At 39.2% G+C, this 16,941-nt stretch overlaps 1 protein-coding gene across 2 annotated transcripts in view; it reads left to right on the forward strand.

Moving 5' to 3' along the window:
* The first annotated feature begins 13 nt into the window (after nt 1-13).
* ATG4A (autophagy related 4A cysteine peptidase) overlaps nt 14-16,941 on the forward strand; it is a 79,971-nt gene continuing 63,043 nt past the window's right edge. For both annotated transcript variants that reach the window (XM_055564757.1, XM_055564758.1), the window contains exon 1: nt 14-164. In XM_055564757.1, coding sequence (XP_055420732.1) covers nt 155-164 — 10 coding nt within the window. In that variant the 5' untranslated portion in view covers nt 14-154. The remainder of the gene's footprint in view (nt 165-16,941) is intronic.

Here is a 16,941-nt window from a genome sequence, read left to right on the forward strand (position 1 = left end):
GGAGTTGCAGTCTGAGCGCAGTTCCGGGCAGGGAGGCGCCTTCGCCACTCTCCCCGACTCTGACCCTAGCGGCGCGGAACTACGAGTCCCAGGGTCCCTTGCAGCCGCCGTAGTCAAGTGGCCGGTGGAATTGGCCCAGGATGACAGCTGGAGAATGGAGTCAGGTATGGGGAGCGGCTTCGTGTAGAACCGGGGTGGGTGGTCGCTGTTGGGGCACTAAGTCAGTGACGCGAAATGGGTGCGGGGTCATGGCAAGAGAGTTATGGGACCCAAAAAGTCCTGTCCTGGGGGCCCTATCTGCAGTGGTAAGCGGAAGGGAAAACGGTAGCAGCTGAATATTACCTCCTGAGCTCGAACCAGTGCCTGTGGCCACCCTCCCCATCGCTCCTGCCGCTGCCAAAGGATTGGAAGGAAATAGGGGTTAATTATGCTGACATTTCGGTGGAGTGGCATTAGGGTAGAATTCTGCCACAACAGTGATAGCATATGACACTAAGGTGATGTGCCAGGGTGATGCCAAAGGCAGGGTGTGATGCCATAGGAGCCACTTGATATCTAAGAGATCTCACGGAGTCCATGGCGTGGTGACATAACAACTTGAGGGTCATCTTGACACTGTCTATAGTGTTGACTCTTTAATATCACGATAATAAAGGTGACATCAAAGTTTTGCTAGACTATTAAGCTAATAGTGTTTCTATTTATGGGAATCCTAAATAGTGCCACAGCAGAAAAAATGCACGGCTTATCCTTTATAGGGGATATCCAGACTGGCATCATACCACAGCTAAGTTATGATAAGAATATACTCAGGAAAGAGACTGATTATATTTACCCTGTTACAGTGTAGAACAGGGCTTGGCAACTTTTCTGTGAAGAGCTAAAAAGGCAAAATTATAGGATCTATACTAAGGACAGGCTTCCCTGGAGGCTCAGATGGTAAAGAATCTGCCTGCAATGCAGGAAACCGTGGTTAGATCAGGAAGATCCCGTGGAGAAGGGAGTGGCTACCCATTCCAGTATTTTTGCCTCCAGAGTTCGCCGGACATGGGGTTACAAAGAGTCGGACAGGACTGAGCTACTAATATACTAAGGGCATTATGCCAAAACTAGGTAATGATAACAATACACTCAAGAAGGAGACTGATTATATTTATCCTGTAATAGTGTAGAACACAGTTCTGTAAAGAACCAGATAGTAAATATTTTAGGCTCTGTGGGCCAAAAAACAAAATCGAGGATAATGTGTAGGTACTTATATGACAAAGGAGAAAACAAATTTCAGCAAATGTTTATTGATAAAATTCAAAGTAATAATAATTGAGCATTTATTTTAGGTAATACAGGACAACTAATGAGAATAATGAAATTCTTTTTTGGGGGTAACATTTTATTTGGGGCTAATAGTATTCTCTGTTGTCAAAATAGTTTCAAATGTTAATGTTAATGCTCACCTATAATGAGATTTGACACATTTTATCTTTATAAATGTCTTTTCACACAGATGGGTATGAATGCACAAACATATTCTTGTTATTTTTTAGTTAAATTTCAGAATAGTGTGAGGTTTATGGAAAAGTTGGGGAGATAATGCAGAATTCCTGTGCACCCCTCACCCAGTTTCCCCTACTCTTCCTTTCCTATTTTTAATAACTTTATTAGGATATATTTTTCATATCAGAAAATTCACCCATTTCAAGTGTATAGTTCAATATTTTTAGTAACTTTACTGAATGATGCAACCATAATCATAATGTTTTAGAACATTTTCACTTCCCTCCTAAATCCCTCATACTCATTTATTTACAATTAATCCTCATTCCCACTCCCAACTCCAGGTAACCACTGATCTATTTTCTGTCTCTATAAATTTGCATATTCTGGACATTTCATCTGAATTAAATCAAGTAAGAAGTGGTCTTTCGTGCCTGGCTTCTTTCACTTAGCATATTTTTGAGGTTCTTCCATATTGTAGCATGTACCAGTACTTCATTAATTTTTATTGCCAGTGTGTATGAATCATACAAAAATCTTTTGTGTTTAGCTTCTTTCACTTAACATAAGGTTTCTGAAGTTTTTCCAAATTGTAGTATGTATCAATACTTCATTTTAATGGCTAAATAATATTCTGCTGTATGGCTTTCCATATTTCACTTATTCACTCATCAGTTGGTTGGCTTCTGCCTTTTGGTTATTATGAATAATGCTGCTATAAGCATTCATGTACATATTTCTGTGCAGATATATGCTTTCATTTCTCTTGGTACCTATCTAGGAGTAGAATTGCTGGGCCATATGGAATTCTTTTTTTAAATTTGTGAGGAACTGCCAGAATTTACCAAAGTGGCTGTATATTTTCCCCTCCCATTAGCAATGTATATTCTCTTCCACATCTTTAATGTCTATTTTTTTAATTACAGACATGCTAATGGGTGCAAAGTGGTACCTCATTGTGATTTTGTTGTTTTGATTTCTAACACCATGGAAAGTGTATAAAGCATGTTGGCATCACTTATGATTCAAACAGTGTTAGCTGTTGAAATGACTTTCCTACTGTGTAAGTTTCACATGTAAGTGCTCTTTTGTCTTGTAATTTTAGGTTGAATTAATTAAGAAACATTATCAAGTCTGGAGCAAAAGCTAATGTCCAGGGCCATTTGGTGTTTCGTATTAGTGGGTGAAGGCAGTTCTTCCAACAGGTGAAAAAATGTAAAAGTCATTCATACCTTTCTTACCATAAGGAAAATACAAAGTGGACCTAATTTGACTTGCCAGATGTAGCTTGCTAATGGCTGGTGTATAGTGAAAGTGTCCTGTATTTAGTAGGTGTTCAATAAATATCCAGTTGATTTCAGAGGTACAGCAGGCTCGTTGTGTGGTACTCACAAAGGATTGGGTATAGTAACATTTTACTATAATAATACATCAAAAAATTGGATTTGATTGCCAGAAACAGCTGGAGACAAACTCCAAGTGCCCCTACTACTGAGTGACTTGTTTGGGTAACCTTTTATAGATGGTGTGTTGTGCTTTTAAATTATTTGATATGACTGGGTGGTTAACTTTCAATTCTGAATCCTTTAAGGACAAGGGTAAGATATTCTTTAACTTTTTGAAAGCTGCAAGACAAATAGATCTCTAAGGGAGAATATGTCTTCTCTTCCGTTACTGTCCCCAAGTATGGAGGAACAGTGTGGTTACTGTTTATTTATCAAGAGTCAAAGGGGGGCCCTGTTAGGGATGGACTCCCTTGCTACTTGTACAATTGAATATTCCCTTTTCTACTGGTCATCTAGAGTCTAGGTCCTCAGTTCAGGTCAGTTCAGTTCAGTTGCTCAGTCGTGTCTGACTCTTTGCGACCCCATGAATCGCAGCATGCCAGGCCTCCCTTTCCATCACCAGCTCCTGGAGTTCACTCAGACTCATGTCCATCGAGTCGGTGATGCCATCCAACCATCTCATCCTCTGTCGTCCCCTTCTCCTCCTGCCCCCAATCCCTCCCAGCATCAGAGTCTTTTCCAATGAGTCAACTCTTCACATGAGGTGGCCAAAGTACCAGAGTTTCAGCTTTAGCATCATTCCTTCCAAAGAACACCCAGGACTGATCTCCTTTAGAATAGACTGGTTGGATCTCCTTGCAGGCCAAGGGACTCTCAGGAGTCTTCTCCAACACCACAGTTCAAAAGCATCGATTCTTCAGTGCTCAGCTTTCTTCACAGTCCAACTTTCACATCCATACATGACCACTGGAAAAACCATAGCCTTGACTAGACGGACCTTTGTTGGCAAAGTCCTAGAACAACCCAAATCCATCGTCTGGACTTCAAGAATAATATTTACAGATCACATGTGTCAGGTATTGCGCTTTTCTCATTTAGTCTTTCGCAACAACCCTTTGAGGGAGTTTCCATTATTCCCGAGCCCCCACCTTTAAAAAAAAAAAAGGGAGAATACAGGCACAGAGAAGCAAAATAGCATGCTTGAGGCCACACAACTTGGCAAAGGTTGGTGCTAAAATGTTAATCCAGTGCTATTCTACCCTAAAACCCTAGCACTTAACCACTGCAACATATTGCTCAGTATTGCTGGAGATAAAATTATGTGTAAATGAAAACCTCAGATAATGCAATACTAATTTCTGTCAGAGCTCTTTGGGCTGTAACACTACCTATGATTGTGGGGAAATGACATGTTTTTCATGCTCTAGAGCAACACTGTCCAACAGAACTTTTTGTGATGATGGAAAAGTTCTATATCTAAGCTGTTCTGATATGGTAGCCATTAGTCACATTGAACACTTGAAATGTATCTGGGAACTACATTTTAAATTTGATTTTAATTTTTAAAAATTTAAATAGCTTCATATGGCTAGTGGTTATCATTTTGTGTCCAAGGAGGGAGAGGCAGGTTTCCCCTATTTGCTCCTTTCTAATTATCACTAAACATTTTACTCAGTGCAAATATTCTTTTCCTAGCACAGCTGGAGATGAATGTATTCTGTAGTTAAACAAACTTGAGGACATCCTACACAGGGCATACACAAATCAATTAACTGTATGACAGTTGTAGGAATAGGTTCTGGCTTATCCATTATGAAACTTCTTCATTCCCACCACTTACTAGATAAAGTTTGAACAACTAGCCTGAAGACACTTTGCGAATGATTTTTTCATTGTTTGCAGAATTTTTTCATTGTTTGTTTATGTGACTAATTGCAAGCAATTCATTAATAGCCAGTTGGCTGGTTTAAGGTGAGACATTTTAATCTGTGGCTCTAATATTTTTTAGCACATGTTTTAATCCTACAGATAAAAATGATCTTGGTATTGTATATCACTGGCCTATGCAAATCTTCCCTATTTAAAATCTCTCTTCATAAAACTGCATGTTATTATAGGTTATTATTATAACATTTTATTTACTTGCTCCTTGGGTTTTAGCTTCCACACTCTTGTTTTCTGAGTTACTTGCTTTATAAGTGGTTTATTTTTTAACTTATTATACATAACGAAGGATTCCCAAGAAGTTGCAAAAACAGTACAGAAATGCTCCACATACTCTTCATCCTGTTTAGTCTAATCATTACATTTTACATAATTATACTACAATATAAAAAACTAGGAAACTGACACTGGAATGTTGTATATGTACAGGTCTATGTTATTTTATCACTTGTGTAGATTTGTGCAACCATGATTGCAACCAAGATGTAGAAATATTCCTTCACTAGAGAGCCACCCCTTCACAGGCACACCTAACACCCCCATCATACATAACCCCTGCCAAATATGAATTTGTTTTCCTACTCTATAATTTTGTCCTTTTGAGAATTTTATGTAAATGAAGTCATAAAGTGTGATTTTTTTTCCAATTTTTTCTGCTTTGTTCAATGACCTTGTGATCTATCCAAGTTGATACATGTATCAATAGTCTGTTCTTTTTTTGTTGATGAGGAGTGTTTCATGCTATGGATATAGTACAGTTTGTTTAACCATTCACCTAATTAGGGACATTTTGGTTATTTGCATTTTGGGGCTGTTACAGATAAAACTATTATAAACATCTGCATATAGAATTTGGGTAGACATAACTTTCCAGTGGGCTTCCCCAGAGTTTCAGCGGTAAACAATTCACCTGTAATGCAGAAGACTCTGATATGATCCCTGGGTTGGGAAGATCCCCTGAAGGGGGACAGAACAACCTATTCCAGTATTCTTGCCTGTTGAATTCCATGGACAGAGGAGCCTGGCGGGCTATGGTTCATAGGGTCGCAAAGAGTGCAACACGACTGAAGTGACTTTAGCACGCACAACTTTCCAGTATTCTTGCCTGGATAATCCCATGGACCGAGGAACCTGGCGGGCTATAGTGCAGGAAGTTGCAAAGAGTCAGACACCACTGAGCAACTGAGCACAACTTTCATTTGTCTGAGATATATGCCCAGGAAAGTCGTTTCTGGGTCATATGGTAAGTGTGGGCAGACCTAGTGGTTCAGTGACTCAGTGCAATGCAGGAGCCCCAGTAGATGCAGGTTTGATCCTTGGGTTGGGAAAATCCCCTGGAGAAGGGCAAGGCAACCCACTCCAGTATTCTTGCCTGGAGAATCCCCATGGACAGAGGAGCCTCGAGGGCTAAAGTCCATAGTGTTGCAAAAAGTCCGATATGACTGAAGCGACTTAGCATGCCTGCATGTGGCAAGTGTATGTTTAGATTTTTTTTTGTATGTTTAGTTTTTAAAGAAATTTTTCCAGAGTGGCTGTATAGCATTTTACACTCCCATCAGTATATGAGAGATCTGGTTTCTTTGCATCCTTGCCACTGTTGTCATTGTTTTTTATTTTATCCATTCTTGCATATTGATATTGTTGCAGTCAAAATCTTGGTTTTCTCTGCCGACCAAGGCCAAATAAAAAATTATGGAGAGTTTGGAGGAAACAGAAAAACGACTTTAATCTTCAACTGGCAGAGGGGAGATACAGAAGGCTTATGCCTTAAGAACTGTGTCCCCCTCCTTCCATGAGGAGTCTAGGAAGGCTTGCAGTCGGGGCTTGGTGATGAGGAACAAAGGTATAAAGCTCTTGTATTCTTCTTCCATAGTCAACAAAAGAGTCTGAAATGCAGTACTTGGATGCAATCTCAAAAACGACAGAATGATCTCTGTTCGTTTCCAAGGCAAAACCATTCAATATCACAGTAATCCAAGTCTGTGCCCCAACCAGTAACGCTGAAGAAGCTGAAGTTGAATGGTTCTATGAAGACCTACAAGACCTTCTACAACTAACACCCAAAAAAGATGTCCTTTTCATTATAGGGGACTGGAATGCAAAAGTAGGAAGTCAAGAAACAACTGGAGTAACAGGCAAATCTGGCCTTGGAATACGGAATGAAGCAGGGTGAAGGCTAATAGAGTTTTGCCAAGAAAATGCACTGGTCATAGCAAACACCCTCTTGCAACAACACAAGAGAAGACTCTACACATGGACATCACCAGATGATCGACACAGAAATCAGATTGATTATATTCTTTGCAGCCAAAGATGGAGAAGCTCTATACAGTCAGCAAAAATAAGACCGGGAGCTCACTGTAGCTCAGATCATGAACTCCTTATTGCCAAATTCAGACTTAAATTGAAGTAAGTGGAGAAAACCACTAGACCATTCAGGTATGACTTAAATCAAATCCCTTATTACTATACAGTGGAAGTGAGAAATAGATTTAAGGGACTAGATCTGATAGACAGAGTGCCTGATGAACTATAGACGGAGGTTTGTGACATTGTACAGGAGATAGGAATCAAGACCATCCTCAAGAAAAAGAAATGCAAAAAAGCAAAATGGCTGCCTGAGGAGGCCTTACAAATAGCTATGAAAAAAGGGAAGCAAAAAGCAAAGGAGAAAAGGAAAGATACACCCATTTGAATTCAGAGTTCCAAAGAATAGCAAGGAGAGATAAGAAAGGCTTCCTCAGTGATCAATGCAAAGAAATAGAGGAAAACAATAGAATGGGAAAGACTAGGGATCTCTTCAAGAAAATTAGAGATACCAAGGGAACAGGTCATGCAAAGATGGGCTCAACAAAGGACAGAAATGGAATGGACCTAACAGAAGCAGCAGTGAAGGCAATGGCACCCCACTCCAGTACTCTTGCCTGGAAAATCCCATGGACGGAGGAGCCTGGTAGGCTGCAGTCCATGGGGTCATGAAGAGTCAGACACGACTGAGCAAATTCACTTTCACCTTTCACTTTCATGCATTGGAGAAGGAAATGGCAACCCACTCCACTGTTCTTGCCTGGAGAATCCCAGGGATGGGGGAACCTGGTGGGCTGCCGTCTATGGGGTTGCACAGAGTCGAACACGACTGAAGCAACTCAGCAGCAGCAGCAACAGAAGCAGAAGATATTAAGAAGACATGGCAAGAATACACTGAAGAACTGTACAAAAAAGATCTTCACAACCCAGATAATCACGATGGTGTGATCACTCACCTAGAGCCAGATCCTGGAATGTGAAGTCAAGTGGGCCTTAGGAAGCATCACTACGAACAAAGCTAGTGGAGGTGATGGAATTCCAGTTGAGCTATTTCAAATCCTGAAAGATGATGCTGAGAAAGTGTTGCACTCAATATGCCAACAAATTTGGAAAACTCAGCAGTGGCCATAGGACTGGAAAAGGTCAGTTTTCATTCCAATCCCAAAGGCAATGCCAAAGAATGCTCAAACTACCACACAATTGCACTCATCTCACACGCTAGTAAAGTAATGCTCAAAATTCTCCAAGCCAGGCTTCAGCAATATGTGAACTGTGAACTTCCAGGTTGTTCAAGCTGGTTTTAGAAAAGGCAGAGGAACCAGAGATCAAATTGCCAACATCTGCTGGATCATCGAAAAAGCAAGAGAGTTCCAGAAAAACATCTATTTCTGCTTTATTGACTATGCCAAAGCATTTGACTGTGTGGATCACAATAAACTGTGGAAAATTCTGAAAGAGATGGGAATACCAGACCACCTGACCTGCCTCTTGAGACACCTGTATGCAGGTCAGGAAGCAACAGTTAGTACTGGACATGGAACTACAGACTGGTTCCAAATAGGAAAAAGAGGACGTCAAGGCTGTATATTGTCACCCTGCTTATTTAACTTATGTGCAGAGTACATCATGAGAAATGCTGGGCTTGAAGAAGCATAAGCTGGAATCAAGATTGCCGGGAGAAATATCAAGAACCTCAGATATGAAGATGACACCACCCTTATGGCAGAAAGTGAAGAACTAAAGAGCCTCTTGATGAAAGTGAAAGAGGAGAGTGAAAAAGTTGGCTTAAAGGTCAACATTCAGAAAACTAAGATCATGGCATCTGGTCCCATCACTTCATGGCAAATAGATGGGGAAACAGTGGAAACAGTGTCAGACTTTATTTTTCTGGGCTCCAAAATCACTGCAGATGGTGATTGATTGCAGCCATGAAATTAAAAGACGCTTACTCCTTGGAAGGAAAGTTATGAACCAACCTAGACAACATATTAAAAAGCAGAGACAACACTTTGCCAACAAAGGTCCATCTAGTCAAGGCTATAGTTTTTCCAGTGACCACTGGTCATGTGTGGATGTGAGAGTTGGACTATAAAGAAAGCTGAGTGCTGAATAATTGATGCTTTTGAACTGTGGTGTTGGAGAAGACACTTGAGAGTCCATTGGACTGCAAGGAGATCCAACCAGTCATTGGTAGGACTGATGATGAAGCTGAAACTGCAATACTTTGGCCACCTGATGCAAAGAGCTGACTCATTGGAAAACACCCTGATGCTGGGAAAGATTGAGGGCAGGAGGAGAAGGGGACGACAGAGGATGAAATGGTTGGATGACCTCACTGACTCAGTGGACATGGGTTTGAGTGGATCCCGGGCGTTGGTGATGGACAGGGAGGCCTGACATGCTGCGGTTCATGGGGTCGCAAAGAGTTGGACACGACTGAGAGACTGAACTGAACTGACTGATTCTTCTTCCTCTTGCATCATTTCAAAAAGAGTCATAGGCTGGTGTCAGGTAGCCCAGTAATTGAGTCAGGCAGTTCTGTAGCCCTGTGGCCTTCTTTCTGTAATGCAAAAAGAGAAAAACTACCAGGGATAGTCTGCGAAGAGAGTGCTGTATATCATAACCAGATACATGATGTAATTAGCACAGAGTCAAAGGATAATAGGTGCAATATATAGCTCATGCAGAGTTAGGGGCAGAAAAACAAACTTTATTACAGACTACAGATTAGGAACAGTTAAAGTAAAAACTAGGAATGACCAGGCTCGCTCATTGTTCCCTTTATCTTCTTTCTTCTCAGGAAAGGAAAAGAAAAAACTCATTCCTCTTTTTTCCTTTTCACTGCAGCATTATCTTATTGTGGTTTTATTTGCATTTCTCTAATAGCTAATGATGGCAGCATCTTTTTATGTGTTTATTTTCCATCCCTATGTCTTTTTCAGTGAAATGTCTCCTCATGTCCTTTTCCCATTTTCTTTGTTTTTTTTTTTTTAATTTAAATTTATTTATTTTAATTGGAGGCTAATTACTTTACAATATTGTATTGGTTTTGCCATCCATCAACATGAATCCGCCATGGGTGTACACGTGTTCCCCATCCTGAACCCCCCCTCCCACCTCCCTCCCCGTACCATCCCTCTGGGTCATCCCAGCGCACCAGCCCCGAGCATCCTGTATCCTGCATTGAACCTGGACTGGCGATTCATTTCTTATATGATATTATACATGTTTCAATGCCATTCTCCCAAATCATCCCACCCTCACCCTCTCCTACAGAGTCCAAAAAACTGTTCTATACATCTGTGTCTCTTTTGCTGTCTCGTATACAGGGTTATCATTACCATCTTTCTAAATTCCATATATATGTGTTAGTATAAAATTAAAAGACACTTACTCCTTGGAAGGAAAGTTATGACCAACCTAGATAGAATATTCAAAAACAGAGACATTACTTTGCCAACAAAGGTTCGTCTAGTCAAGGCTATGGTTTTTCCTGTGGTCATGTATGGATGTGAGAGTTGGACTGTGAAGAAGGCTGAACACTGAAGAATTGATGCTTTTGAACTGTGGTGTTGGAGAAGACTCTTGAGAGTCCCTTGGACTGCAAGGAGATCCAACCAGTCCATTCTGAAGGAGATCAGCCCTGGGATTTCTTTGGAAGGAATGATGCTAAAGCTGAAACTCCAGTACTTTGGCCACCTCATGCGAAGAGTTGACTCATTGGAAAAGACTCTGATGCTGGGAGGGATTGTGGGCAGGAGGAGAAGGGGACGACAGAGGATGAGATGGCTGGATGGCATCACTGACTCGATGGACGTGAGTCTGGGTGAGCTCCGGGAGTTGGTGATGGACAGGGAGGCCTGGCGTGCTGCGATTCATGGGGTCGCAAAGAGTCGGACATGACTGAGCGACTGAACTGAACTGATAGTGTATTGGTGTTTTTCTTTCTGGCTTACTTCACTCTGTATAATAGGCTCCAGTTTCATCCACCTCATTAGAATTGATTCAAATGTGTTCTTTTTAATGACTGAGTAATACTCCATTGTATATATGTACCACAGCTTTCTTATCCATTCATCTGCTGATGGACATCTAGGTTGCTTCCATGTCCTGGCTATTATAAACAGTGCTGTGATGAACATTGGGGTACACGTGTCTCTTGCAATTCTGGCTTCCTCGGTGTGTTTCCCAGCAGTGGGATTGCTGGGTCATATGGCAGCTCTATTTCTAGTTTTTTAAGGAATCTCCACACTGTTCTCCATAGTGGCTGTACTAGTTTGCATTCCCACCAACAGTGTAAGAGGGGTCCCTTTTCTCCACACCCTCTCCAGCATTTATTGCTTGTTGTCCCATTTTCTTTGAAATTAAAAAGATTATTGAGGTAATTGGTTCATAACACTGTATGTTTTGCATGTACAACATTTTATTTCTGCGTATATGGTAGCATGCTCACCCCCCAAAATCTCACTTCTGTCACCATGCAGTTGACTCCTTTTGCCCATTTTGCCCTCCCTCCACCCGTTCCCTTCCTGTAACCAGTACTCTGTTTTCTGTTTCTATGTATTTGTTTATAGTTTCATTTGTTCTTTTTTTGCTGCAACACGTGACATGAAGGGTCTTAGTTCCCCAACCAAGGATCAAACCCATGCCCTTTGTAGTGGAAGCCCAGATTCTTAACCACTGGACCACCAGGGAAGTCCATGTTAATTTATTTTGTTTGTTTGTTTATGTTTCACATATAAGTTAAATCATGCAGTGTTTGTCTTTCTCCATCTGACTTATTTAATTTAGCATAATACCCTCAAATTCCATCCATGTTGTTACAAATCCTTTGCCCATTTTATAATTGTATTGTTTGGGGTTTTTTGTTTTTTACCTGTTGAATTGTGAGAGTTCTTTATATATTCTTGATCCAAGTTCTTTGTCACGTATGTAGTTTGCAAATATTTTTCTACCAGTCTGTGGCTTGTCTTTTCATCTTGTTAATAGGATTTTTCATAGAGCAAGAGCTTTTGATTTTGATGATGTCCAATTCATTCTTTTCTTAATTCTTTGGATTGTGCTTTTGTTCTTATGTCTAATTGATCCTTAAGCCCCGGGTCTCAAAGATGTTCTCCCAAAATTTTTTAGTTATATTTTACATTCAAGTCCATGATCCATTTTGAGGTAATTTTTGTATTTAGTGTGAGGTTTAGGTTGAGGTTAATTTTTTAAACTATGGATATCTCATTGCTTCAGCTCCACTGAACTGTAATATAAAATGAGTATGCTGTACTTGTGTAGGCATGTTTCAGCATTCTCTGTTCTGACTGAATGATCCACGTGTCTGTCTCTTTGCCACATCATACAGTCTTGATTACTATAGCTCTATAATGTTTTAAAATTTGTTATAGTGATACCTCCTACTTTATTATTTTTTTCAATATTGTTTGTTTGATTTACGTATACATTTCAGAATGGTGGTGGTTTAATCACTAAGTTGTGACCAACTCTTGTGACCCCTCAGACTGTAGCCTTCCAGGCTCCTCTGTCCATGGAATTTTCCAGGCAAGAACACTGGAGTGGGGTGCCATTTCCTTCTCCAGGGGATCTTCCCAACCCAGGGATCAAATTCCTGCATTGGCAGGTGGATTTTTAACAGCTGAGCCACCAGGGATAAACTTGCCAACATCTAAAAAAAATTGCTAGGATGTTGATAGGAATTGTATAAGGCCTGTACATTAATCTGAGGAGAACGGAAATCCTTACTATGTTGAATCTTCTGATTCATGAGCAGGGCAGTTCAGTTTAGTCGCTCAGTCGTGTCCGACTCTTTGCGACCCCCTGGACTGCAGCATGCCAGGCTTCCCTGTCCATCACCAACTCCTGAAGCTTGCTCAAACTCATGTCCATCGAGTCAGTGATGCCATCCAATCATCTCATCCTCTGTCGTCCCCTTCTCCTGCCTTCAATCTTTCCCAGCATCGGGGGCTTTTCCAATGAGTCAGTTCTTTGCATCAGGTGGCCGAAGTATTGGAGCTTCAGCTTTAGCATCAGTCCTTCCAATGAATATTCAGGACTGATTTCCTTTAGGATTGACTGATTTGATCTCTGGCATATCTCTCCATTTATTCACATCTTTTCTTTCGTTAGTATTGTGTAGTTTTCATCATACAAGTCTAATGTGTTTTGTTAGAATTTTACTTCATTTTTTTGAGTGACCATTAATGGTATTGCATTTTAAATTTTGGTTTCCATATGTTTATTGCTAGTACATAGTTATACAGTTGATTTTTGTATGATGATCTTGTACCCTGCAATGTTGCTGAATACGGATTAAGTTCTAGGAGGTTTTTTCTGTTGTTGGTTTCTTAGCATTTTTTTTTTTTTTTTGTAGACCATCTTGTCATAGGGATGGTGGGACAGAAACAGTGGTATTTCATTCACTCCACTTTTTATGCCTTTTATTTATTTCTTCCTTTATTGTCCTGGTTCAGAATTCTAGTTAACTGTAGTAAGAGCTGAACCCTTACTTTGTTTTCAATCCTAGGGGGAAAGCAGTCAGTCTTTCAGCATTAACTGTGATGTTAGTTGTACTTTTTGGGGGGTATATACTTTTTAAAATTGAGGCAATTCCTCCCTAATTCCTAGTTTTCTGAGGATTTTTATCATCAGTGAATGTTGAATTTTGTCAAACAGCTTTTTCATTGATATGGTCATGTGATTTTTGTTACTACACTGATTAATTTTCAAATAGTGAACCCACTTTGCATTCCTAAAACAAACCCACTTGGTCATAGTATATAAATTTGTCTATGCTGCTGCTGCTGCTGCTAAGTCACATCAGTCATGTCCAACTCTGTGCGACCCCGTAGATGGCAGCCCACCAGGCTCCCCTGTCCCTGGGATTCTCCAGGCAAGAACACTGAAGTGGGTTGCCATTTCCTTCTCCAATGCATGAAAGTGAAAGGTGAAAGTGAAGTCGTTCAGTCGTGTTCGACTCTTAGCGACCCCATGGACTGCAGCCCACCAGGCTCCTCCGCCCATGGGATTTTCCAGGCAAGAGTACTGGAGTGGGGTGCCATTGCGTTCTCCGAAATTTGTCTATATATTGCTGAATTCTATTTGCTAACATTTTGTTAAGGATTTTTGTGTCTCTATTCATGAATGAAATTGGCTTTTTATTTAATTTGGGGGTACTGCCTTTGATTTTGATATCAATGAAATATTGGCCTTCTAATGAGAATTGGGAAATCTTTCCTCTCCTTTTATTTTCTGGAAGAGATTATGTGATGATGGTATTAATTTTCCTTTAAGTGGCTGGCAGAAATCTCTAGTGTAACCAACTGGGCCAGGAGATTTCTTATTTTAGAGTTTTAAAAGTACAGATTCAATTTCCTTAATAGTTATAGGACTGTTCAAATGATCAATTTCATATTGGGTGCTTGTGTGTGTTTGTGTTTTTCAAGGAATTGGTCCAGTTTATAAAAATTGTAAAATTTGTGTAGGTTTGTTTGTAGTATTTCCTTTATCTTTTTGGTGTTTGCAGAGTCTCAAGTGACATCCCCTGTCTTGTTTTGATATTAATACTTTGTGTTTTCTCTCTTTTTTAAATTTGGCAGTCTCACTAGAGATTTGTCTATTTTGTTGATCTTTTCAAAGAACCAACTCTTTATGTCATTGATTTTTCTCTATTAATTTTCAGTTTTTAGTCTTATTGATTTTTGCTTTCAAATTGATTATTTCCTTCCTTGCATTCAGTTTATTTTGCTCTTTTTCTAGTTTTCTTTTTTTAAGGTGGAAAATTGCATTTTTAAATTTGACTTTTCCTCTTTTCTGAGGTAAGCATTTAGTGCTATAAATTTCCCACTCAGCAGTGGTTTAGCTGCATATCACACATTTTTTATTGTGGTAAAAAATTATGTAATATGAAATCTACCCTCTTAAAATGTTAAGTGTACATTACACAATATTTTTAACAGTAGGCACAATGTTGTTTTCACCTTGCATGACTGAAACTCTATGCCCGTTGAATAGCAACTCCCCATTTTGTTCTCCCAGTAGTCCCTGGCAACCACCATTCTACTTTCAGTTTCTATGAATTTGACTACTTTAGACACGTCTTTTAAGTGGAACGATGCAGTATTATCTTCTCTGACTGGCTTATTTCACTTAGCACAATGTCCTCAAGTTCCTCAACTTGTAGTCTATGACAGGATTTCCTTTTTATATGGCAGACTAATATTCTATTGTATGTATATGCCACATATACCACATTTTCTTCATTGATGGACATTTAGGTTATTTCTACTTCTTGGCTATTGTGAATAATACCACAATGAACATGGTAGTGCAAATATCTCTTACAAATCCTGATTTCAATCCTTTTGGATAAATACCCAGAAATGGTATTGCTGGATTATATAGTAGTTCTATTATTAATTTTTTGAGATGCCTTTATAGTAGTTTCCATAATAGCTTTGTCATTCTGTATTCCCTCCAGCAGTGAAGAAGGGTTCCATTTCTCTACATTCTTGGCAACACTTATCTTTTTGTTTTTTGTTTTTTTTAAATAGCCATTTTAACAGGAGTGAGATGATGTCTAATTGTGGTCTTAATTTGCATTTCCCTAATGATTAGTGATGGTGAGCACTTTTTTCATATACCATTTGGCTATTTGGATGTCTTCTTTGAAAGGTTATTTGCCCATTTTAAAGTTGATGTTGTTGCTATTATTATTATTTGCTTTTGAGTTGATGGAGTTCCTTATATATTTTGAATATAAATCCCTTGTCAAAAATATGCTTTACAAATATTTCCTCCTATACTGTCAGTTGCCTTTTCATTCTATTGATTGTTTCCTTTTCTATGCGGAAGCTTTTTAGTTTGATGTAGTCCTATCTGTCTGTTTTTGCTTCGGTTGCCTGTGCTTTTGGTGTCATATTCAAGAAGTCATTGCTAACATCAGTATTTTGAAGTTTTTTCCCCTAGGTTTTCTTCTAGGTGTTTTATAGTTTGGGGTCTTCTGTTCAAGACTTTAATTTTGAGTTGATTTTTGTGTGTGGTGTAAGATAAGGTCCAGTTTCATTCTTTTGCATGTGGATATTCAGTTTGCCCCACACTATTTGTTGAAGTGACTATCTTTCCCCCCCTTGTGTACTCTTGGCATCCTTGTTAAGTAGCATTTCACCATATATATGTGGGTTTATTTCTGGGTACTCTGTTCTATTCCATTGATCCATATGTCTGTTTTTATGCCCGTGCCATTATGTTTTGATTACTGTAACTTTGTAATACGTTTTGAAATTAGGAAGTATGAGGTTTTTAGCTTTCTTCTTTCTCAAGATTATTTTGGCTATTTGGAATTCTTTGTGGTTCTACATGAATTTTAGGATTGTTTCTTCTATTTCTATAAAAATGTCATTGGGATTTTGATAGGGATTATATTGAATGTGTAGATTCATTTGAGTAGTGCAGACATTTGAGCAATATTGTCTTCTGATCAATTAATATGGGATATCTTTCTATTTATTTGTACCTTTAAATTCCTACCAGCAATATTTTGTAATTTTCAGTGTACAAGAGTTTTGCCACTTTGGTTAAGTTCATTCCTAAGAATTTTATTCTCTTTGATGAAATTAAATGGAAATGGTTTCTAAATTTCTTGCTCACATGGTTCATTGTTAGCATATAGAAATATAACTGATTTTTGTATATTGCTTTTGTATCCTGTAAAGACTTAATAATTCAAGCATGTGCTGAATCAATTTAGTAGTTCTAACAATTTTTGTGGCGTCTTTAGAGTTTTCTACATATAAGGTCATATATATATACACACACAAATGGAGCTAATTTTACTTCTTCCTTTCTAATTTGAACTTTTGTTTCTTTTCTTACCTAATTGCTCTGGTTAGAACTTCCAGTACTATGT

Source organism: Bubalus kerabau, chromosome X, assembly GCF_029407905.1.
Source record: "Bubalus kerabau isolate K-KA32 ecotype Philippines breed swamp buffalo chromosome X, PCC_UOA_SB_1v2, whole genome shotgun sequence".
NCBI classification, from domain to species: domain Eukaryota; kingdom Metazoa; phylum Chordata; class Mammalia; order Artiodactyla; family Bovidae; genus Bubalus; species Bubalus kerabau.